General features: G+C 45.8%; 1 protein-coding gene across 1 annotated transcript in view; it reads right to left on the minus strand.

The window, feature by feature from the left end:
- Positions 1–17699: 17699 nt before the first annotated feature.
- Rab22a (RAB22A, member RAS oncogene family) overlaps positions 17700–24779 on the minus strand; it is a 63332-nt gene continuing 56252 nt past the window's right edge. The window contains exon 7 of the mRNA XM_047539136.1: positions 17700–24393. Within this exon, the coding sequence (XP_047395092.1) occupies positions 24296–24393 (98 nt within the window). The 3' untranslated portion in view covers positions 17700–24295. The remainder of the gene's footprint in view (positions 24394–24779) is intronic.

Here is a 24779-nt window from a genome sequence, read left to right on the forward strand (position 1 = left end):
ACAAACATGTTTGAGTAATTCCATACATGTCAACTCTAATTCACTCATCTTATTGTAAAAAAAACAAGATATCAGACAAGTGTAAAAAAAACAAGATGTCAGACAAGTGTAAACAGTATTTGCCATCTCTTTCCTGTTGAAGAAAAGTCCTAGAAAAATTGATGTTAGGCATTTTATAAACATCAACATTTTATTAGTTTGACCATCTAGAGACTTGTGAGTTAATTTTAAAGACATTTTACTTCTATTAGTTTATCCAATTTAAACTGAACCTTTTTTAATCACGTGGTTTAAAAATATTTGGGTCCATTTTTAAATTTTAATTTTAGGAGTGCTCAATTTTGATACAGACAAAACATGACATCAGACAGCACGACATACAAATAACACAAAATCAAAGGCCTTGTAACTTTATAGGTGAATCTCCATTACAATGTAACAGATGTTCAAAAACTCTAGTTGAATAAAAAAATAGAACTGATTCAAAAAAAAAAACAAGAGTCCTGGAAAAATGAAACGGCCATTAATTACTTTAGTAAAGCACCATTAAATTTACTTTTGCTGGAGTTCAGGTAAGACTCTTTTTGTTCTTTTTTTTTTTTTTCCCTTGGGTTTGAGACCAGTCTCCTACTGAGTCTTCTGGCTTCCTCCATTTACATTTCAATGTAAACCTTGACTGAGATCTGGATCTGAAAGGGGCTAAAATGTCCTAGCAGAAACTTGATGCCTAGGGCATTTTAACCCTTTTTCCTGGTTTAATTCAGGTTTGGATGCAGAAAATTGTGAAACAATTATCTCCCACTACTTGTGGGGAATGGGGCTACTATATCATACTCCTTACTAGGACATGCCACTGATGGTTGGGCTGGTTACTCCCTCCACTCCTGCGTATGCGGGACCTCGTGGCAGGAGGACTAGGTGGGCTGGGCCAGGGAATGGAAGCAGAAACAGCTGAGTCGAATTTGGAGGAAGAGGAGGGATTAAGAGGGGAGAAGAAGGAGGCATTTGCAGGAAGAGCAGAGAAGCGCAAGAAAGAAGAGACTTGAAAATAAGGAATCCCTTTCCATCTGCCCACTCACCTGCGGAAGCTGTGTGCCAATATCTTTGGTAGCCACAATCTACCTTCCCATGGAGCGATCTTTCATCCCTGCACAGGCCAATTTGTGATCGGTAGTCATTCCTTCCCAAACTAACATTTTAGCATTTACCGGGAAGGCCATACAGGGACGGGGGAGGTTAGAGTCAGTGAGTTCTTGCCCAGTATCAAAAAATGGCCACCGGGAAGATTTCCTGCCATCCGGAGGCAGTGGCTCTTTGGGGGGAAATTTGGAGCCCCCTTTGGAAGGTGCTGGAGAGAAGCAGGCCTTAAGGGTGGATAATGTAGGGCAGACTCCCAGTGGGGGACCCTCCCCTAAACTGATTTCCCTCTTCCTAACAAGTTGTTTTACACGCTCCCATGTGGACCAGTCAGGCAGCCAAGGGGCTGCCTTAGTGAGGGCCTTCCTGTAAAGTATGAAGCCACCCTTCTCTCCCGTTACAGGAATTTCCGGCTTCCCCACCACCTGTCAATCTGCACTCCGCCCGCCTCTTCCGGTACAGGAATTTCCGGCCTCCCCATCACCTGTCAGTCTGTGTTCTGCCCACCTCTTACATTACAGGAATTTGCGGCTTACGTTGCCATCATCTTCCTGCCTCCCACGTTACATCCTAACATGTTATTGGTCCATCAGTCAGTCTGCAAGAATTCTCCTCCATGATTGGTTCCTCCCAGCCCGCAAAATTCCAATATCTGGGAGAAGCCGTACACCATTTCTTCTTCTTTTTTCTTTTTTCCACCCTGAGCGGACCTTATCCGTCCCCATAAATAAAGTCTTTTGTGTGAGATCTCCTATCTGCGGAGCATTTTTTCTGGGAGCTACCAGCGAGCCACAACTGAGGTCTGAAATGCCTGACTGTCTGAGAGTTCCAATCCTCTACTTCTAAGGAGAATCCTAAGGGAGTCAAGGGAGGGGTCAGACTTGGAATTGGACTGTGCCATATTTTATGGGAGTACACTCACTCGGAGTCCAATTGGCCTGTTGGCGACTTTGTCTTCCTCACACAGGGCACCAGTTGTTGCTCCCTGTCGGGCAACAAGGTCCAATGTACCTCCTCAGGGGCTGAGCAGGATGATGAGTGTCGGCAGCAAAGGAAACACACCAGAGCTGGGAGGTCTGTCAGTGCATGAGGCACAACAGGAACTCGTTTATTGAGGAAGTCACACAGCTTTTATGTAGGGTGGGGGCTAGGTGGGAACCAATCAGCTTAAAGGTCAGCAAGGCACAGGGTTCATGCAGGTGAGAGTCCCATAGGACTATATGGCAAGCATGAGCTGATCACGTTCACGGAACTGTTGTTAACCAATCCCTGACGGTGGTCCGATTTATCGTCATTAACCTTTGAAACCACCTTTGAGGCCTTGATCTAGCTCACTCGCCAGGGAGTAAGGAGTCAGCCTGAGTCAGTTAACGTGTCATTAGTCCCAACAAGGTGTATGATTGACTCACGAGCCAGCAGGAGCCTGTTCCGGCATCCAGCACCATCCATCCCACTCTTGGGACCATGTGGGACCACTCTGAGAACCAAGGGCTCTATTGGCCCAGCTGGGAAAGCAGAAGTCACTTCACCAAAGACAATGAGGAACTGGCTGGACGGGGAGTGGAGGAGAGGAAAAACAAGACACTGAGGCCTCACGGGGCAGGAACACAGGAAACCGCGGGTGCTCCTGGGTGGGGGGTACAGGGAAGGGAGTGGGGCCTCTGAGCAGGGGCTCGTGAGGTGGAGCAGAGTCCTGAGTTGTAGTTTCTGCCGATTTCCACAGTATTCCACAGGAGCAGAGCATGGGCTGGTCATGGCTGGAGCACAAAGGGAGAGCCACCAGGCCACTTCCAGGACTGCCAGGAACGTCTGGACACTGGCAGGGCTGCTGCTGCTGAGCAAGGGTCACTGCTGAGGTGACACCGAGGGGACATGAAGCAGGCAGGAAGGAGCACATCCCTTCCCCTCTCCTGCTTCCAGTCCTTCTCATGTGCCTCTACCAGCGCCTGAGGTGTCCGGCAGAGCCCCAGCAGCGTCTCGGAGCAGGGCTAGGAAGGTCTGTCCATGGCTGAGAGAAAACAGCTTCCTGACCCCCTCCTATTTTATCTCTGTGAATACAGGAGACCTACTTAGTTTTACAGTCCTACTCTGCCCTTCCGCTGGCTCCCACTCAGAGCGTCCTGTTTCCTCGGGTGTTTTATAACCTTATCTGAGAATTCTTGGAGGCCTGCCATTCCAGTTACTAATCACCCCAAAAACCAGTGGCTTCAAACTGCAACAGCGTCATTGCTACCTACACTGAGAGGGCTGACCAGGCTCAGCCAGGCGGCTCTCAGGGCTCGGAGAGGCAGGGAGACGGTGGCTAGAGTGTGCAGAGTCTCAAGGGTCAGCTGCACAGTCTAGGGACAATCCCTAAGGTCACCATCTCTCTGACAGCACCTCTGCAGGTTCAGTAGCTCCCTAAATCCACCCTTCCTATTGATAATTCTCCAGAAGGACGCACAGAACTTGGGGAATGCTGTTACACCCAAGGGCACAGTTTACGAAGGAAGGACTCAGATTAAAATCAGAGGATTCCAAATGTGGAGTGTGCGCTGTTCCTTCCCTGTGGAGCCAGCATGTGTCATTCCTTGGTGTCAGCGTGTGACCACACACACAGAACATCAACCTCCCGAAGAAGCTTGCCAGCTCAGTGTCCAGTGTTTTACTGGGGCTCTATTATGTCACATGGTTGGTTGATTGATTGATTGCACACATGACTGATTTTAGTCTCCAGGTCAATAGATATCACGTGACCCAAAGCCCCTGCCCTATATCACACTGTTTGGCTTGTGGTAGCAGCCCCCATCCTAAATCGCAATGTTAAGACTACCCAGTATGACACCAGGCCCTCAGGCAAAGAAGATACTGGGAGCATTTTGAGAGATTATCTTCCAGAAGCCAGGACAAAGAGCAGACTTCCCTGTGGTGGCCACAGGATCTTCGTCACGCTGGCGGGAATTGCAGGAAGGCTTGCACACATGCAGGTCTGCATGGACAAGCCCAGCCAGGTGGAATACCTGGGCCAGAGGCCACTCCCCTAAGACGCTTATGCGCGTGCTGTCTACAGGTGGAGGCTGCGGATCGTCAGACTTCCTTCCGGAAGACAGCGCCTGGGCGATGCTGTCACCTTTTTCTAACCTGACCTCAAAAGTCACATAGGGTCCCTTGTTTGCTGCCTCCAGACAGAACCAAGGGTGGGGACAGAGGTCCTACCTCCTGATGGGGTGCAGCCGGGTTCTAGGAGAGAACAAGGGGTAGGGAACACTGCCGTAGCCCTTGGTGGGGCACTCAATCTGCCAGTCCTGGGCTGATGGTGACTCCCTCAGAAATGATTTGCCTTAATCGCATACAAAAACATATTAAAAAGATAGTGCACCATGATCAAGTGGGTTTCATCCCAGGGATGCAAGGTTGGTTCAACATCAGGAAATCAATAAATGTCATTCACCATATCAATAGACTTAAAGTCAAGAATCACATGATTATTTCGATAGATGCAGAAAAAGCATTTGATAAAATACAGCACCCCTTCATGCTCAAAACACTAGAAAAAATAGGGATAGTGGGAACATTCCTTAACATTGTAAAGGCCATCTACGCTAAGCCCATGGCTAATATCATTCTAAATGGTGAAAAACTGAAAGCATTCCCCCTAAAAACTGGAACAAGGCAGGGATGCCCTCTTTCACCACTTCTATTCAATATCGTCCTTGAAACTCTAGCCAGAGCAATTAGACAGACCAAAGAAATTAAAGGGATACGAATAGGAAAAGAAGAACTCAAACTATCCCTATTTGCTGATGATATGATTGTATACTTAGAGGAACCAGGAAATTGCACCAGAAAACTTTTAGATCTCATAAGTGAATTCAGTAAAGTAGCGGGATATAAGATCAATGCACATAAATCTAAGGCATTTTTATATATAAGCGATGAATCTTCAGAAAGAGAAATTAGGAAAACTACCCCATTCACAATAGCTTCGAAAAAAATAAAATACTTGGGAATCAATCTCACAAAAGAGGTGAAAGACCTCTACAATGAGAACTACAGAACACTAAAGAAAGAAATTAAAGAAAACCTCAGAAGATGGAAAGATCTCCCATGTTCTTGGATAGGAAGAATTAATATTGTCAAAATGGCCATACTACCAAAAGTGCTATACAGATTCAATGCAATTCCAATTAAAATCCCAATGATGTACCTTACAGAAATAGAGCAAGCAATTATGAAATTCATCTGGAAGAATAAAAAACCCAGAATAGCTAAAGCAATCCTTGGCAGAAAGAGTGAAGCAGGGGGTATCGCAATACCAGATCTTCAACTCTACTACAAAGCAATAGTAACAAAAATGGCATGGTATTGGTACCAAAATAGAAAGGTGGATCAATGGTACAGAATAGAGGACATGGACACAAACCCAAATAAATACAATTTTCTCATACTAGACAAAGGGGCCAAAAATATGCAATGGAGAAAAGATAGCCTTTTCAACAAATGGTGCTGGGAGAATTGGAAATCCATATGCAACAGAATGAAACTAAACCCATATCTCTCACCATGCACGAAACTAAACTCAAAATGGATTAAGGATCTCGGAATCAGACCAGAGACCTTGCATCTTATAGAAGAAAAAGTAGGTCCAGAGCTTCAACATGTCGGCTTAGGACCAGACTTCCTCAACAGGACTCCCATAGCACAAGAAATAAAAGCAAGAATTAATAACTGGGATAGATTCAAACTAAAAAGCTTTCTCTCAGCAAAGGAAACTATCAGCAATGCGAAGAAAGAGCCTACGGAGTGGGAGAAAATCTTTGCCAATCATACTTCAGATAGAGCACTAATCTCCAGAATCTATAAAGAACTCAAAAAACTCTACACCAAGAATGCAAATAATCCAATTGACAAATGGGCTAAGGAAATGAATAGACACTTCACAGAAGAAGATCTACAAGCAATCAACAAACATATGGAAAAATGTTCAACATCTCTAGTAATAAGAGAAATGCAAATCAAAACCACCCTAAGATTCCATCTCACTCCAATTAGAATGGCGATTATCAAGAATACAAGCAACAATAGGTGTTGGCGAGGATGTGGGGAGAAAGGTACACTCTTACATTGCTGGTGGGACTGCAAATTAGTGCAGCCACTCTGGAAAGCAGTGTGGAGACTCCTTAGAAAACTTGGAATGGAACCACCATTTGACCCAGCTATCCCACTCCTTGGCCTATACCCAAAGGACTTAAAATCAGCATATTACAGAGATACAGCCACATCAATGTTCATAGCTGCTCAGTTCACAATAGCCAGATTGTGGAACCAACCTAGATGTCCTTCAATTGATGAATGGATAAAGAAACTGTGGTATATATATACAATGGAATATTACTCAGCCATAAAGAATGATAAAATTATGGCATTTGCAGGCAAATGGATGAAACTGGAGAATATCATGCTAAGTGAGATAAGCCAATCTCAAAAAACCAATGGACGAATGATATCACTAATAAGTGGATGATGACACATAATGGGGGGTGGGAGGGGTTAGTGTTAGGGTTAGAGTTAGGGTTAGGGAGGGGGGCAAGAATGGAGGAAGGAAGGACTGTATAGAGGGAAAAGAGGGGTGGGAGGGGTGGGGGGGAAGGGGAAAAAAAATAACAGAATGAATCAAACAACATTACCCTATGTAAATTTATGATTACACAAATGGTATGCCTTTACGCCATGTACAAACAGAGAAACAACATGTATCCCATTTGTTTACAATAATAAAAAAAAAAAAAAAAAGAGTTCAAAGCCAGCTTCAGCAACTTAGTGAAGTCCTAAAGCAACTCAGTGAGACCTTGTCTCTAAATAAAATATAAAAATGACTGGGAAAAAAAAAAAAAAAAAGAAATGATTTGCCTTGAGTTCTGCCGGGGGTGGGCGGAGGGTGAGCACCAGCCAGGGCAACTTCCACTGCTCAGTTTAGGGTTTTCAGACTGCCCGGGCCATGTGAATTTGGGGTACAAACCTTTTGGGAAGCTACCCTGCATTCACAATTCCCGGCAGACCCGACCTTCTCTCTCTCTGCGAGTTCCTCCATCCAGTGTTCCTCCTTTGGGCTGTGCACAGTGTTTTTGGTTCACTGGGCCCTGGATGCTCCTACTAGACTCCCCAATTTGGGAGGGGACATAACCTGATCTTTGTGTTCTGACCCGTGAAACCCAAAAGACTGAGAAAATTTAAGAATCTGCCCACTGACTTCCACAGTTCCCCAGGACAAAAACCAGCGTCAGGACTCAGCTCTTCTCTGAGAGTTTCATCTTCCCCTCGCTGTCTGGCTTCAGAGCCCCCTTGTAGCAGCTTACTGATGCATTTAAAACACTTTATCCAGTGTGTGAGCTGTTTTGATTGGGAAGGTCACTCAGCATATCTAATCCTCCATATTGCCAGAAACAGAAGTCTCCTGAGGAGCCGTCATGTTAGGAATATTTTACTGCCCCCAGGCCTCAGCTTTTAGCTCTCATTCCATCCCCCCATAAATGGAATCAGACTCCTTAGGGAAAAAAATGGATGATTCTTGACCTGGCGCAGAGAATACACAAGACGAACCTATAACCACTTACAGTGCCAGAAAAGAAGGAAGGTCTCAAAAGACATCACAGGGCAGAGGAGCCAGCTGAGACCACGACATTGCACAACACCGTGTGCAAGTGTGTCCCAGGGTAGAAAATGAATATCCCCGAGGCCACAGTGACATGAATAAATCCTGGAACAGAGTCGACAAGACAAATCCCCCGTACAGAAGGATGCCAAATAGTTTACATTAGACACTCCTCCCTCCAGGACCTGGATCGGGCCCCCTTAGGCAAGGGCTGCACTTAATGACTTTGCTTCAGTGTTTGGTGTGGGAAGTGGGCAGCGTAACCGCACAGTGGAGAAACCGAGGAGGCGCCCATTAGCCAGGTGATGGGGGTCGGCCTCATCCATCACCGAAAAGTCTCGGGCGGGGAGGCACCCTTGACCTAAGTGTCTTGCACTCTGTGGTCTCCATCCCAATGCAGCATAAGGTGAGGTGCCCGCCTCTAGTTCCAGCTTCTCCGGAGTGGGAGGATCATTGAGCCAAGGAGCGCGAGGTCAGCCTGGGCAACACAAGGGGACCCTGCCTCAGAGAATAAAAATATGAGAAACCTAAACTGAGGGACATTCAGTAAAACACCTTAAACTGCCTAGGTCATTAAACAGGGTGAGTTACAGGAAGAGGTCACAGCCCAGAGGGGCCTAAGGAACGTGACAGCTGAATGTCCTGTGGTGTTCTGGACCGGGCCCTGGAACGGAAAAAGGACATTGGGGGAACCCAGGAAGTCCGTGTAAGAAAGGGAGAGTAGTTAACATATTACTCCCGTTAGTAACGGTTCCTCTGTCTGACAAGTGCCCCACACTGATGTGGTAGATCCACAGTACGGGCATTAGGGGTTGGACACACAGAGACCCATTGCCTCTGCAACTCTCTGTAACTCCAAAACTACTCTAAAACTAGAAAGGACTAGATGTCTTCATTGACTCTCTAACCTCCTGCGCTCTGTGTAGGGTCAAGCCCTCTGATCACCGGGATGCGCAGGAAGGAAGGGGTTCCTGCTCTGGAAATGCTGCCGCCCCTGGATCTCACATCAGCCCCACCCTCCTTGGTCCTAATCCCTCCCTCACCACTCACCTGTTTTTAATCTAATTTTAAGGAATTCGATTGACTTGTGCATTTTGCACGTGTTTATTTAAACCTGTTCCCCACTGGTCTGCCTCTCCTCAAAATCCACTGGGTGAGCCAGTAGAGCAGTGGTGTGTTTAGGGTTGGCTACCAGGACCTCACTGTCTTGAAGGGGCACCTGGAAGAAAAACACCAAGATAATTACAGTCTGTGCTAGCATGGATGGGAAGACACTGCAAAGAGAAAATAAACTTCACCCTGCCTCTGAGGTCGGGGAGAGTGAACGCTCATGGGTATTAGCAAACAGTCTTAAATATGTATGTGTGTTTGTGTATATATTTTGATTTTTTTAAATATATATTTTAATTTTTTTTTTTTTTTTCTGAGACTGGGGATTGAACTCAGGGGCACTCGACCACTGAGCCACATCCCCAGCCTTTTTTGTATTTTATTTAGAGACAGGGTCTCTCGGAGTTTCTTAGGGCCTCACTAAGTTGCTGAGGCTGGCTTTGAACTCTTGATCCTCCTGCCTCAGTCTCTCAAGTTCCTGGGATTACAGGCATGGGCCACTGTGCCTGGCTATATTTTATTAGATATGTTTATATATATGAATGCATTATATGCTCTATGTAATTTTCTATGTTGATTAATGATCTTGACAGGCAAGCAGGAGAACAGCTCTGCCTCCTCGCCTTCCCTCCTCTGCCCCAATGCCCACCGCCTCCTTCAAGGACATCTGGATGACCCAGGATCAAGGCCCCACTCAGAGTCTTGGACTTGGCCACCGGCGAGGTGCCTTCCACCAGCAGGGACCACACTTGAAGGCGGGGCACAGGCTATGGAAGCCTCTGGGGAGCCATGGTTCTGCTGTCACAGCCCTTGCCACGGTCTCAACTACTGTCACTCGTGCTTTATAGACAGAGAAATTGAGGTTAGCAGAGTTGGTCGGTGCCCCAGGGAGCAGCAGCGGCTGTGGGAGTGTGCACCCCCTGGGCCAGGTGCTGCCCGGAGCGTCCCGCTGACACGTTTCATCCTCCCAGTGTCCAGGGGGGGCATCTGTCCACACTTGACAGATGAGGAGGCCAAGGACCGAACGAGTAGCTGGCCAGGAACGAGGGACAAGGGCTCTTCTGTGTCATGCTACAGAGGCTAGATCTTAGCCATTGAGATTTGTCCAGGTTTGTTTCTGGTTTTGTTTGCTGGGATTGAACCGGGGGCCTCACCTGCTAAACACGTCCTCTCTCACCGAGCTACATCCCGGCCCCGTCCAATATTTTTATACAGAGTAATACAATTACCCATCTGACTAGGAGCTAGCAGCTAGCTAGCTACCTGTAAAAAACTTTATAAGCCTCCAACAAGACTTCCCAAGCAGTCTCCCACTCAAGCCTGACTCTGCCTAGCTTCCAGGGTCTGATGGGACTAGGCACTCTTACAGTGGTATTGTCATAGACCTAAATTTTTTTTTAAGAAAACTTATTTTGCAATGATTTTAAATATGCAGAAGAGTTGCATATACAGAACAGAGAGTTCTCCTACGTCCCTGTGAGTCTCCACTAATGTCACCATTTTACACAAACCCTGGTCCATTAGTTAAGGAACTAGTGTGGGTCCTTGATTATCGACTGAACTCCAGGCACTGGATGGAAGTCACCAGTTTCCCACTAACACTCCTTTTCTGTTCCAGAGCCCAGTCCAGGATACCGTGCTGCATCCACAGATTCACTTCTTCCACAGGTGCTCTGGAGGCTGACTGCAGCCACTGTTGACCAAAGGCACACGCCAGCCCACGCCGGGAGCAGCATGAACGTGGTTCACATGTTGTCACCACCACGAGCAGCAGCACTCGTCTTTTCTTCGGTGCTCAGATGGGGAAAGTGAGGCACAGGGAGGTTTAGTCCCTGTCCGGAGAGAAGTGAGACCCTGGGGCAGAGGGTGGAGGCTGGATGCAGCAGAGCGCGTGCGGGCAGACTTGTCAGACATGCCCTGTGGACTTACTTATCTGGGTCTCTGGCCCCATGAGGAAAGGGAGGGCCTGTCTTTGCTGGGTGAGCCACCGCCTCCATCACAGAGCAGGGCTTGCAGCACAACAGGGCAGGCGTGGTGCAGGAGCCGGCGGAGGAGGGAAGCAATGAACAAGTGGGTGAAGATTCGGGGCCGCCAGGGGTGGCATTTCAGAAGTGTGTGTGCAGGAGTTGCTAAAATCCAGCAGCTCAGAGCCAGGCTGGATGGGATGGGGCAGTCAGAGTCAAACACACACCCACGCCTTTGCGAAAAGGGACACAGTGATGTGAATGACCTATGCAGAAGGATGTGGGAGCGGCTTCTGCCTCAGCCCAGGGTAACTGGGGATGTTCGGGGGATTGGGGAAAATATGGAAAGCTTTTTCCATGACCACAAACTCCCTGGGCTCTTTATTGCTGATGGAGCCACCAGGGAATGATTCCTGGTCCCCAGCTCTGTGCCTGGCACGTAAAAGGTGCTCAATAAATGTTTGATGAATGAAGGAAATAATGTAATTAAGAACTGAAGAGGGTGGGGTGAGGGGGAGAGTCTTTTCAATCCTTAGGACTTGTCCCCAAGCACCCAGAAGGCCACATTTGCATACAAATAATTGATATTCTAATTACAAATCATTCGTATTGATTTATTAAGCAGATCCCCAAAGGATCTCTAGAAGATAATTAGATTCTCCGCTCCTTGGGGGTAAGGACGGCATATTTACCTCCCAGTCCCCCCGGCAGTGTGAGGCAGAACTACATGATACATGTTTGATGAGGCAGTGAGAGAGCGCGGTTTAATTGTGGGGAGAGTTTATAGGGTCCCTGCAGATCATTTTCAGTGTGTTGGGGAGTGGGGGTGGGGACATCCGTCTGTGCCTTTGGATGTATGTGACATTGGCACACCTCTCTCCTGCCCGAGCCCTGGTAGTTTTCCAGTGCCGCCTTCATTCACAGAGCAGGCACTTGAGAGGGACACTGGCCGACCATCCGAACTGAAAGACAGAAGCCACAAGACCCCCATCTCCCCCTGTCCAGTTGGGAGACAGAGCAGAGCAGGATGGCCTAGAGGGGCCCTGCTAGGGAATGGCTGGGAGGGAGGACCACTTTCCATTGTCTCTGTGTGCCTGTCCCCAGGCCACTCCAAAGAAATGACAATAATACATGCAATTAATAAAAAATGATTATGCAACCAGTGAGTGAAAGCTTTATTAGAAAACACTGCTGTTTTCCCTGATCTGATTAAAACTGCTCTGCAAATGCAGTTTTGCGTTCCCCACCTCCCCTGTGCTGACGGGTGGCACCCGGAGCCCTCCGAGTGAGCGGGCACAGCAGCCTGCAGCAGCCTCTGGCCCTCAGCACAGGGAAGGAGGTCCGAATCCCCTGAACTCCCTGCAGAGGGACAGGCAGCAGGCAGGCAGAGGCAGGGCAGAGGTCTGCCGAGGTGGGGCAAGGGAACGGTCCCGTTTACAGTCTCCATTTCCAGCATCTGCTCCTGCTCCCAGAGACGCTTGGAGCTAGAGACTCTCAAGTGACTGTCACGACTTTTTGCTTTTCCATCTGGTGGAAAAACAAAAACCAGTGATGACGACAGGTAAAGGAGAAGCAGTGTTCTTGGGAGAAAAGACTGACGGCAGCAGGCCTGCCACTGACACTGGGACCCATCTGGTGTCTTTGCTGTGCTCCTGCTTGGTGTGGCAGGAGTGGGGCACCGGCTGCCTGCGTCACCACCTGCCCTCAGCAGCCGTGGGACTCACCCATGTGTGACTAGTACTATTGCTCACTCGACCAGTGACCTAGGTTGCAGGCAGTGCCCTCCAGACAGGGAGCCCAGGATGCACCACAGGCGACCTGGCTGGCTTGGGGCTGTGGGTCCTGTAGGGACGGGTGTTGGAGCTGACCTGGAGATGGAGCGAGGCTGCGGGAGGTGATCTGGAGAGCTCTGCTCTGGCTTAGGTGCTGGGAGCATACGGGCAGAGCCATCTGGATCCACAGAGAGGCATTCAGGAGGGAGCCTGCAACTGAGACTGGTGAAGTGGCTGCCACCAGACTGGTCAGTGGTCTGGTCAATATTAGGGTTTAGACACGTTCTGCCTGGGATCAGGGGTAATTACTGAGGGACCATGCCTTTGTCTCCATCTTCATGGTCCAAGTGGCCTGTGAGATGCATGCCTGTGACGTCCAGCGTGTTCCACACCAGGCCGCACAGGGCACAGCCAGCCAGCAGGGGTGCTGGGAAGTTCTGGCTGCCGGAGCTGCTGTTTTGTCGCACTGAGCCTTAGTTGCTTCATCTTCACAGAGAGGGAGGGACTCAATGGATGAAGGCATGATATCAGCTGGCATCATTAGGGCAGCCCATGATGGAGTCCCCAAGCCTCTCATGTGGCATCCGGGAGGCTGGCATGTGTGTGAGCTGGGAGCTGCCGCAGGGTAGGTGTGTGGTGTGGTACTTTATGAAGTATAGGGTCCCCTCATGTAGTTTGACTCGGTAAAACTCCTGGGTCCCAAACGGACCAACAACATCCAGGAGCTGAAGGTCCGAGAACCGGCTCTCCAGCCTCATTTGGTGACTCTGAAGACACCTCTTGCCCCCAATCTTCGAATGCTGTTAAATAAAAGCAGATGATTCTTAATTTGCAGCAACTGGGGACAGGAACATGTAGTAAATACCTTCTGTTATTTCCTCCCAGGACAAGAGAACTGCCTCCCCTTGTTTGTTTGTTAGAAGTCGACTCCCCTCCTGAAGCCCTGATTTCTGTGTGCTGTGATGATACCTGGTGTGTCTGCAGGCATAAAACCCGTCCTGCAGGGTTTTCCACTCATTTCTTCCTCCGAGTCTGAGACACTGGACTTTGCAGAGGCAGGAATGCTTCAACGTTTGACAGTACAAATAATAACTGATGCTCCATCAGCTCCAGCAAGCTGGGACCAGAGGAGGGCAGCCAGTGGCAGCTAGCTGTGGCGCATCTTGTTCCCTCACAGGTTCTCCACCTCTCCAGCTGTCCTTGTCCCTTTCCAGCTTCTCTGCTCCCTGCCTGGAGCCCAAGTTCTCCTGACAAAACTCCTCTTTCTAATCCTGTTGTTCTGCGGTGGCACCACACGCAATCTCTTCTCTTTTTCACATTTTACTTTGCAGTTTAAGTCACTGGTCTTTCCTTCCTTTTGTGTTTGTGTGTGTGCACACACGCATGTGTGCACGTGTTTTAAACTACAGCATTATGAAAAACGAAGAGAATATTTTATATTGTTTAGGCTTTTAGACATAAACAATAAAGAAGTCTTTACTGGACCCATGGTGAAAAAAGTAGGCTCGAAATGTACCTAGTTTTGTTGTAAGCAGTTGTATGCTAGGGCTTGTAATGGGATTTAGTATTACTGGTCTCATAGGTCAAGTACATTCACTGACCCAAGGACACACTCAGGAGTGTCCTCCAGCTGGCCTGGAAGCCCCTCTGAAATGATGGGCCGAGTCATCATTTCAGAGGCGACCTTGAGTCCACAAGGTTTTATTCCACTTCTTGGAAATGTTCTCTTCAAGATTTTGGGATCACTAAACTTGTACATCATTTCAACACAGTTAATGCTGAAATGGCCCTTCTTGTTGGCGTAATTGGTTCTTCTTCCTCTCCTCCAGGTGGCTGTTTTGGGGGAGAATTTGATATACTCAATAATGGCTTCAGAATTTGCTGTCCTTTCAGCCCCAAAGTTAATATATATAGGCCACTTATAGAAATTGCCTCTTGGCCACCAACACTCCCATCTCCTATTCTGTTCAGAAGGAATGTTAGGGCAGGAAAACCCACACAGAGGGAGCCTAATTTTCCAACAGGGTTATCATATTGGATATGGGGCATATAAAAATAAATTCAAGTCAAACGTTCTGGGTGGGGTATTTGATGATTCAATGGTCTGGCTGTTAATGGCCGATTCGGGCAGCAGCCCACCCTACTGGCAAAGAGCAGCCACAGCGTCCACGTCACTGCCGTGGAGTCTGCTGCTTTTTTCCTAAACTATGATGTGTCCTCATTTATATGCAAACAAGATATGACCTGACCCCATCATTTGAGCAGCCGATGGCAATTTTAATGTTGATGATAGTATACCACTGGTGCAGATTTGGTGCCCTAACATTGTGCATTAACCTCAAATTAACATTCACAACTCCACAATTTTCTTCTTAAAAATGCCCTTTTCTAATAGAATGGAACCCTGGTAGCTCTCCCACCTTATTTTACATATATTTTATTAACAGAGGCCTGAAGTTCCATTCTACACTGAATACTAATAGAGGAAAATGTGACCCCCCCTGTTATTTCTCACCCCACTAACAGTGGTGCCTGAGCCCACAGCAGCTTCCTGAAAAGCTCTTGAAAGGTTGTGTCTGGTGCTTATGCTGTTCCCTGGGAGATGCTGAAAAGCTGTACTGAAAATAAAAAAACTGAGTGACCAGAGGTCTGATTAGAACTGTGATTGATAAAGTTATTCATTTTGATAAGGTGTCAGCTGTAAAGCTCCCCCACCTTCCTGTTTTACAGGCTCCTCCAGGGCTACAAGGAAAAGAGACAACTTGACATGCTGGCGAATAAATTTCAGGTGCTGAAGACACTTGCCTTCCAACCAACACTACCATTTTCAGTGGAGAATCGTGTTTTGGCTGATATTACTAAAAGACAAATAAATGAAAAATTTGAAAGGCTCTGTCTGCATTGTGTATGTTACGGTCTTGATGGAAATCTGCTTTTCAAATTCTAATATAAAAAGGTCTACAATAACCCTTGAGGGTACTCAGGAATCTGGGTTCATGACTTAGTTCCTACAGGTTCTAAAGCAAGCAGCCAGTTGCCTGTGGAGAATCAATGGACGTTGTTTTGTGTATGCATTTAATGCTTCCTTTTGCTTTGGGTGTGCTCATTTGTTTCTTCCTCTTTGGTGTGGGGTTCCTCTCTTTTTCTTGGTGTCTATAAGTGAAACTGGCTTCTGCTATAATGCTACTTTGACAAGTCATTGACTAATAGTCTCCTTAACATATATCCCCCTACTTTCTTCCAAGAGGATTTAGGACAGCTTGAAAAGATCTCAAGGACCAAAATTAAATGTGGGCTGTAAAGTTTTATACACTGGTTCCAAATCTGACTCTAAGCTTTTTATTGATCAAAATGAAGTGTGTGTGTGTGTGTGTGTGTGTGTGTGTGTGTGTGTGTTTAAAAAGGAAAAAATAAGACAGATGCAATTTCAATGTATCCATTGGGGTAATTTTCACTAAAGCTCTGAAGACAGGATTAGGGTTCAGGAGCTCCTGATTTCCTTTGAAATAAGAAGAAACATACCCACATACTCATGGTAAAAAAAAAAAAAATTAAAGTACATATGTACATATAAAAACAAAAAGTGGAGCAAAGGTGACAGTTCTGTCACCCAAGCCCCTCCCTCAGAGGTAACTCTGGTTAGCGTGAAGGAAGAGGTCTGGCCTTAAGAGCAGGTAACACAGCAAGCTAGCTAGGATGCTAAGTGAGGGGAATCTTGCGCCCTTCTGGTGGGAGGGATGTCAATAAACCACTTCAGAAAACTATCTACTAAGGCAAAAATGAGCAGATAACAGAATACATGTTGTCAGGTATGTGTGCAAGAGAAATGCACGTACATGCATCAGAGACCCATGTGAGAACGCTCACCGCAGAAGGGTCCCGTCAGCAGAGACCTGGAGCCATGCCGGTGCCTGTGCACACAGAACAGGTCTGTAAACGGTGGCTTATTCACGCCACAGCACACACGTCTGCGTGAGAGTGAAGGCAATTACCACCCAGCATGCTGAGTGAGGGAAGCAGCCCAGGAGCACAAGCCACGTGTGCACCCAGCACAAAGCACAACTCAAGCCAATGGGTGACGTGAGAGCAGCACAGCAAGCGAGGGGGCACAGGCCAGGCTTCATCACACAGACAACACCCTGCTCCTCCCGATCTGCCCACTGGTCTTACCGGTGGCCTTTGTGAGACTGAACTATATAAGACTTATGGCACTTTTTGTACCTATCTTAAAATGTAAAAAACAAAACAGCAAGTTACCGCACCAACATCAGTGTTACTTCCATTGGATCAGAAGGGATTATCAGGCAGATGGCTTAGAAATACACGGGAGTGCTTACTCTTTGGTAGAGCTGAGCTAAATGCCAGCGGATGGTATCCCACCAGAACAACCCACGTGGTAAAGCTCTGACTACCCTCCATTGGTGAAGATGAAGGAAACTCCACCACTCATGTTAAGGGCTTTGTTCAGGACCACATAGTCTGGAGAGGGGCCAAGCTGACACACAAAACTGCTCTGCTCTCTGAGGTTCCCTCAGAGCACAAGTGCAGCACAGAGGGACAGCAGAGAGAAAACTGGAACAGAAGCTGAGCTTCTGTGGGCAGGGGAAGGCACTGAGCGAGTCCAGAGCTAAAGCTGATGTGGGGATGGAAATACTGGTATCTGTAAATGAAACTCGCAAATGGAGATTCCTGAAGGCCCTTCCTTCAGGAACCCAGGGTCCTCACGGTGGGCACCAGGGGGCTTTGTAGGCTGGCAGAGATGCAGGAGGCCACGGAGACTAAGCCCACCGAGCCAGATGCACCACTGCTCACCAGATGCCACTGAGGCTTTGCTGTGCTGGGGGACAGTTCCCAAGTCCTCTAGAATGTCAGAACATTGAGTTAAGAATGTGTGCTTGGGCTGGAGCTGTGGCTCAGTGGTAGAGCACTTGCCTGACATGTGTGAGGCCCTGGGTTCGAAACTCAGCACCACATATAAATAAATAAATAAAAAAATAAAAGATCTACTAACAACAACAACAACAAAATTAAAAAAAGAATGTGTGCTGCATAAGACTGCAAAGAGAAACCATCAAAAGGCAGATACGCACATGTGTAAACACAGCATTTTATTAACAAAACGTTTACACTGTTCCTACAGCAAACTTCATAGTGATTTAGCACATTTTACTCTATAAAAGTGCATCATAGAATACTCAGGCTAAAACAGCACAGCAAAAAGTATACCAAACCTACCTGCATTTCCAACCATCCACTACCAGCAGAAGTAGAAAAAGAAAGACCCTACAACAGAAGGCAAAAAGGCTAGTTTTCTTTTGTTGGCATCTACAATGATACAGACATCATATGGTCACAGACTCAGGGCCAGCCCAAGGTTAGACCGCAAAAATAAAGTCTTCAAACATCCATATAAGCTTGGCAAACCATCCTTCCCACGTTCCAGTACAGGTACCCAGGCAGTGTAAGACCCAGCGTTAAGCCATGGCTACAGCCTGGCTTCTACAGTGCTACAAAGTGGCCAAACTCTAGGCATTTGATTTTTTCTCACAACAGATGCTATTATAAAAGGCACAAATATTTTACTCCTTGTATCAGGTCTTGAGAAAGTACGACATTCTTAGGAGAAATGAGTTGCTGGTATGATGGCTTAGGGTTATTTTTTTTAAATGTCTAGGCTCATCTCTAAGCTGTTTCACTTCTAGGCTTTTTGACTTGAACTTTTACACACTTTAACAAATGCTGTACTACAGACTTAGTGAAATTCTGACATGTAAGCCATCACCAATGACCAAAAAACCATTCTGCCAGTCAACTGAGCTCCCACTGAAAGCTAGTGCTGCCCGCCTTCTTCTGGAAATCCTGGAGGTTCTTACCTAGTCAGCTCTGGCGTCTGACTGCACAGATGTGATCGCCCAGCTGTACGGAGTGGACACAGCCTGCTGCTGCAACTTTGGCAGGCAGCAGGGAAGGCATGTCTTGTGCTGGGGAGGTGAACGATACAGGGTCTCTAAGGGAGATATCACCAAAAAGTGAGAAGGGAACTAAAGCAAGAATTCCACTTTGATCACAGAGAAGGTAAGACAAATCCTTAAGGTCAGAGTCACAACTGGGGATTACGTGTGTGACTTATAAAGCAAAGTGATGGGAAGACTGAGATAGATGAACAGGGAAAAACCAAAATCTTTTCCAGGGCAATAAAGCTCTGTCTACACAGAACAACACACTGTTTAAAAAGAGAGTCACCAACAGAGCTGACTAGCCAGCTGCCAATCACTTCCCCCACACAGAGTTGACTGGTCTCTCTGATATATGCATGATCCATGTTAAGAATACGCTTCATACACTATGTAATAACTTCATATACAAAGGAAGTGGAGGTAAACACAGTCAAATGTGCTTTCAAAACTTTCAGGGGGTTCTAGGCACAGTGGTGCATGCCTGTAAATCCCAGTGACTCAGAAAGTGAAGGCAGGAGAATCCCAAGTTCGAGGCCAGCCTAGGCAACTTAGTGAGACCCTGTCTCAAAATAAAAAAGGGCTGGGGATGTAGCTCAGTGGGAGAGCATCCCTGGGTTCAATCCCCAGTTCAAGCAAGAAAAAACAAACAAAAAAAATCCCAAAACAAAAAACAAGAGTCCTTTGAACAATCATTACTATCTTAGGACTTCTCATTAAGTGGCACACAGAATTGGTATTTGAATTCCTGAAAGTTACCAGAATTTTGTTTGTTGCAATTATGAAGCATTTTGATGAGGCACTAGGCACCAGACAGATGTAAAAAACTTGCAACAAATTAAACAATTTTTTAAAAAATTTGTTAGATATCATGGTTAACTTCACCTCTTACTGTCAATATAGCCTAATCTTACTATCTAAAATGTTCAGCATAACAAAAGGAATTGATGGAAGGCTTGAGACTTTTTAAAATTAAACTTCTGAATCCTTTTGTTTTGAAGCCAAAAATATTCTAGCATAGCTATAATTGATTATGCTCTGAAAGGAAAGAACACAGATATTAGTTACTTCTGATGGTACAGACGATCAAATTAAACTTGATCTATGCTACTGAAAGCCCTTCTATATTTGGAAAGTATATCATTTTCCTATAAGCTAGGAGAATCTTGAAGGATGAGTTGAGAAATGTGCTGCTTCTTGGTTCTATTTATTCACCTTCCTTGTGATGTCAAAGGAAACTTTGTCGCAACAGGTCTCTCACTTATCATTCTCTTAGGTGAAGGAAATGGAGGCTCCTGAAAAATGTAATACTCTTCTAATACGTTTTAGATTTTCATTTGCACATGAAATAGGACAAATGCCCTAGAATTCCATTAACATTTCTTGCAAATCGGATAATCAAATTGCCTGTTTTTCTATTACTGGAAGTCAAGACAAGCAACTCTGCTGTCAAAAGAAATTTGCAGAGGTCATTTCTTAAAGCCCCAGGCTAAATTCCACCCCCACCACTCTTTTCTAAAACTACACAGTATAATGTGTATCTCCTAGATCATTTGTTGCTTGGACTTTATTTTTCTTATTTTTAAATCACAGTACTACAGGATATCCTAAAGATTACCTTGAATGATTTTTAAATTTTCTAATGAATCAAGCTGACTGAAGTTGGGTATATTTAACAGTATGATTCCCCAAGGTACATTCCATTTCTTCCTTTAAAAACTATTACAAGGTGCAGTTCTTTTGAAGTCAAACAGTGAACAAAAATTGTGTTGTTCATCACTTTAAAACAAATTTAAATAATGAAGATTTTCCTGTTTAGCTTGTCACTGTCATTTAACTTCCTGGGCTTAGCAAGGAGGGCCAGTCAGAGTTTGTGGGCTGTCACTCTCCAAACATTCTAAAGCAGGCACCTCATATGAGCAGCACTAATGGGTTTCCAACAACTCTTCTCTGGGAGGAAGGATTCTCCTCTCTCCCACAGGCTGCTGCAGAGATACCTGTATGTTCAGTGCGCTCATCTGTGGTGGGTAACACATTGTGCGCCTGAGACTCTAAGGGACCAGACATCGCATTCTGAATGTGCTCTGAGAGAATGAATGAAAATGTGCCAAACAGAATTCATATGACCTCCTTTGCTCACTCTCAGGACAAATCTCTCTTGGAATTCAGAGACCTATGTACCGAGTATGGCGAAATCTGCCCAATGAAATGCAATGCCAGGAAAAGCAGACATTGGAGTTCCACAGTGCCAGGAGGCCACGCGGCTGTTTTCCAAAGGCCATTGTCATCACTCTCTCCTTAGGGATTTAGAAGCCCTCCTAAGCCTATTTCCTTCTTGCGACAAGAAATAGAAGATGTGAAGAAAAGTTCAAAATTAAATGTGTTTTTTTTTTTTCCTCCTTGTATATTTAAAAATAAAGAGAACTGACAACCCCGAGGACACTGGCCCACTTAAAGAAGTAGCTCAAGGGGCTGGGGAGATAGCTCAGTTGGTAGAGTGCTTGCCTTGTAAGCAGTTCGATCCCCAGCACCCCCCCCCCAAAAAAAAAAGAAAAAAAGAAGTAGCTCAAGCCTCTGCTACGTCTCCATCCTTCCAGACACGGGCAGGCACCCAGGAAACAGGAACACGAGACAGCAGGCACTTCAAACATCAGAAGTGGGGAACCAGGACACGCATCCTTTTAAAAGGAACAAGTCTCTCAGCTGCTCTGAGCAGGGCCTGTCCTGACTGTGGCTGACAAGCAGGAGATGGGGTTTCATTTGGAACCAGAGGGCTTGCAGTAGATACTTCTCCCCAGTCGTTTCTTACAGAGTTGGAAATGAAGGACACTTAATCATACTCTTACTTTATGTTCTTTTAATCACCACATGATAGTTAATTAGTTATCACAGAATCAGAAAAACACTTATGTAAAAGGAGAGAGCTGGAGACCAGTGGTTTCTAGGATTGGACACCTGCAAAGAGCTTATTTCAACTTCTCTGAAAGGAATCGATACACACTTGCAGCTAATTAATGATTTTTCTCTTCTGTTCAGTCCCAAAGTTTTTAAAAATGGCCCTGTGTCATAAAGGGAACCAAACGGTTTTTACAGAAGGGCTATGTCTCAATTCCTTTGAAGTCTTACAAGCTTTTTCTCACAAGAAGAAATAAAGAGATATGAAATGTGGTAGATCATTGCTTAGTCAGGTTAATCTGAAATATGTTCAAAGTAAAGCATTGCTTCTGACTTTAGTATTTATCTTTGCATTTTAGAAGCAAACAATATAAAATGAAGAACTTTTTCCCATTTTCACTGAGCATGGGTTATGGATCTGAGATAGAAACCTGTTGTTGTTAAGCATTACAAAGATACTACAAGAGAAATAGCACCCTGTCAATTTCTTGGACGGATAGATGAAAACGAGGGAGAAGAGAAGAGGCCCCAGAAATGCCTGAGCTTATGCTCCACACTGCTCATCTGATAATGAGATGTGGCTGTGACCAAGCAGAATCACTCCCTACACGAGAAATTCACAGAAGCAGCCAGCTGCAAAGGGCAGGAGAGATGGCCTTGAGTCGGGCTAGATGCAGAACATCCCAGTGAGAGCAGAGGCATTCAGAAGAGGTTCAGAGGGCCTCACCCGCGCACCAAGCACCACATGCTCACGGCATCTACTGGCAGGTTTGGTGGAAAAAATGTGAAGGTTGTGGATTTGCGTCATCTTTTTGTGAAATAAGACAAGAAGGGCCTCACATGCATTGCCTCCTCTGTAATGAGCCAAGCAACCTTTGTTTTTATTTGGTTGTCGTGGAGACAGAGGTCCAGCAGTGGGAATGCTGGGGACAGACAGGGGCAGTGCTGGACATCCTGGATACATATGAAGTAGAATCAAGCCACCTTCAGGGGCAAGGGCCCAGCCCTAGGAGTCATTTGGCCTCTTATCCAGTCTGCTAATTTAGCACTGGCTGGAGGCAATGCTAGGGACACAGGGAGTCCCTGTGTGCTTCACCAGAAGGCATCAGAATTTTCACCAGCTGCATTCTTCCTATATGATTCCAATAAGAATAAAGCAATTTCAAATGGTTAAGACGTACAACAGGGAAAGGGGAATCGTTTTTCACTTATTCTGAGTTATAATTTTCCCATTAAAATCTATCCATATCAAGTAGGGGGAGCACAAATAACAATTATTTTCAAAGTCTTGACTGTTCAGTTTAAGGCTAGCTCTGCACACACAATTTAGTTTGGAATTCAAGCTGTTTCATTTCCTATTTGACCCTGTAAATTTCCTCCTGCACAATGCTCAGGTTGGAGGGCGCCAAATTAGACCAGGAGCACATTTCCACCAATCACGCTTCAGTGCTTTATTTTTAGATCATATTAAAAACCTCATTAGGCTCCCTGAGGGAAAAGAGTGTTAACCACTAACAAAGGCAGGGGCAAATAAAGGAAACGGAAAGATAAGCTAGATTGCGACAAGCAAAGTGCTCTTAAACCAGTGGGTCTGGGGTCACCGTGAAAGCGGAAACTTATTACCAAGACCAGGTAAATGACTTGAGCTCAGAGCTCCCTCTTTTACCACAGGCCAGCAAGAACTAGTCAGGCTTGTCGAAGTGGCATATGTCTTTATTATCATTTCCAGATGGGATGTAGAGGGAAGAGGGGTGGGCAGAAGGGAAGGCAGAGAAACCTGGAAAGACTACAAGCTAAACGTCTGTCTCTGCAGGACACAAATGTGCCTCAGGGTCTCCTCCAGTGGACAGGCTAAACAGTGGGTGGGCATCACAAGACTGGGTTCGAGATTAAATGGAGTGCTTCATGAAACTTAGAATTTATTAATGTATTTACATAATTTATAGTCTTTAAGCAATGGTCTCATAAATACAGACTACAACTTTACATATGCTAAGCAACAGATACTTGTTTTCCCCACCAAAATACTTGGGTTAAATAAAAAATTGACAGCATTTACATTACTTTTTTTTACTTTCTCCTCTTCCTCATTTTTAAACTGCTGCTAACCTGTTTAGGACATATGCAATTCATTTATTCCAGGTGATTCTCTACCACCTCCACAGTGGTGCCAGTGATGTGTTTAGTGATGCATGCATGACAGAGTCAAAAGCAAACCCCAAGTGAGCTGGTGACCACTGCCGTGGGGTTGGCTTTCTGTATTATCGGGGGCTAACAGGCTCCACAGAAAGTGCTATAGAGGCTGAGTATCTCCATTTGTCCTAGGCATCACCATTTCAGCTTCAAACGTAACTGCCTCGTCCGGTAACTGCCTCATCCCTCCACTGCAATATCCTACCTCATTTAAATGACACAACTCTCTCCAACAGAGGTAACCCGAAACCAAGGAAATGATAATCTTGCCTTTTTTTCCCCTCAAGAACCACAAAAGTGCAATTTTCCCTTTACAAATGTTACATAAAATCCTGATTATAAAACTACTCAGCAATTTAATTCCACCATTCATATAATGAGGTGCTCCCCTCGGCAAGGTCAAGAGTCAACAATGCGGTCCCTTTAGACACCACAGATGCTTGACATAACGGACGTCCACAGACTGAAATACCATTGCTGCAGTCTTCAAGGGGAAAACAGAACCAGCCAATTTCTGTGCGTCCTTTTTGCATGAACAAGACTCGAGTGGCCAGGTGGACATTGGCAGCAGGGCCCCCAGCCCTCCTGCTAACTTTCGGGACCAACTACTTCACCATAAAGTCTGAGAGGCTGAGTTCATCAGCAGCAGTTTCGCTTTGGCTCTGACGGCTGTCTGCGGAGTTTGAAGCCCTTACCGCCAGATGGCGGGTTGGTGTCAGTGGATGGAATTCTTCGACCTATACCAGGATGAGAGAAGAGGGAATGAGCTACAACTTTCCAAATCTGTTCCTTCTCAGTCACAATTTTGCAGATGCAATTTGATTTAAAAAAAAAAGTCAAAAAAATGTTAATAAACATTTTCCTCGGGAATAATTTACAGAAAAGTCGCAAAGATGACTGATACAGAGAGTTGCTGTATACTCTCATCTAGTTTCCTCCATTCTGGAGTCTTATATTGTCCTGGGACACTTGTTGAAGTGAAGAAATCAACACTGCCACATCACAACTAACTCCAGACTTTTTTCAGGTATCACTGAATTTTCCACTAATGTTCAGTTTCTGCCCCAGGATTCAGACAAGGATAACACACAGTATTTAGTTAAGAAACAAAAAATTTTTCTTG

Source organism: Sciurus carolinensis, chromosome 2, assembly GCF_902686445.1.
Source record: "Sciurus carolinensis chromosome 2, mSciCar1.2, whole genome shotgun sequence".
Taxonomy (NCBI): Eukaryota; Metazoa; Chordata; class Mammalia; order Rodentia; family Sciuridae; genus Sciurus; species Sciurus carolinensis.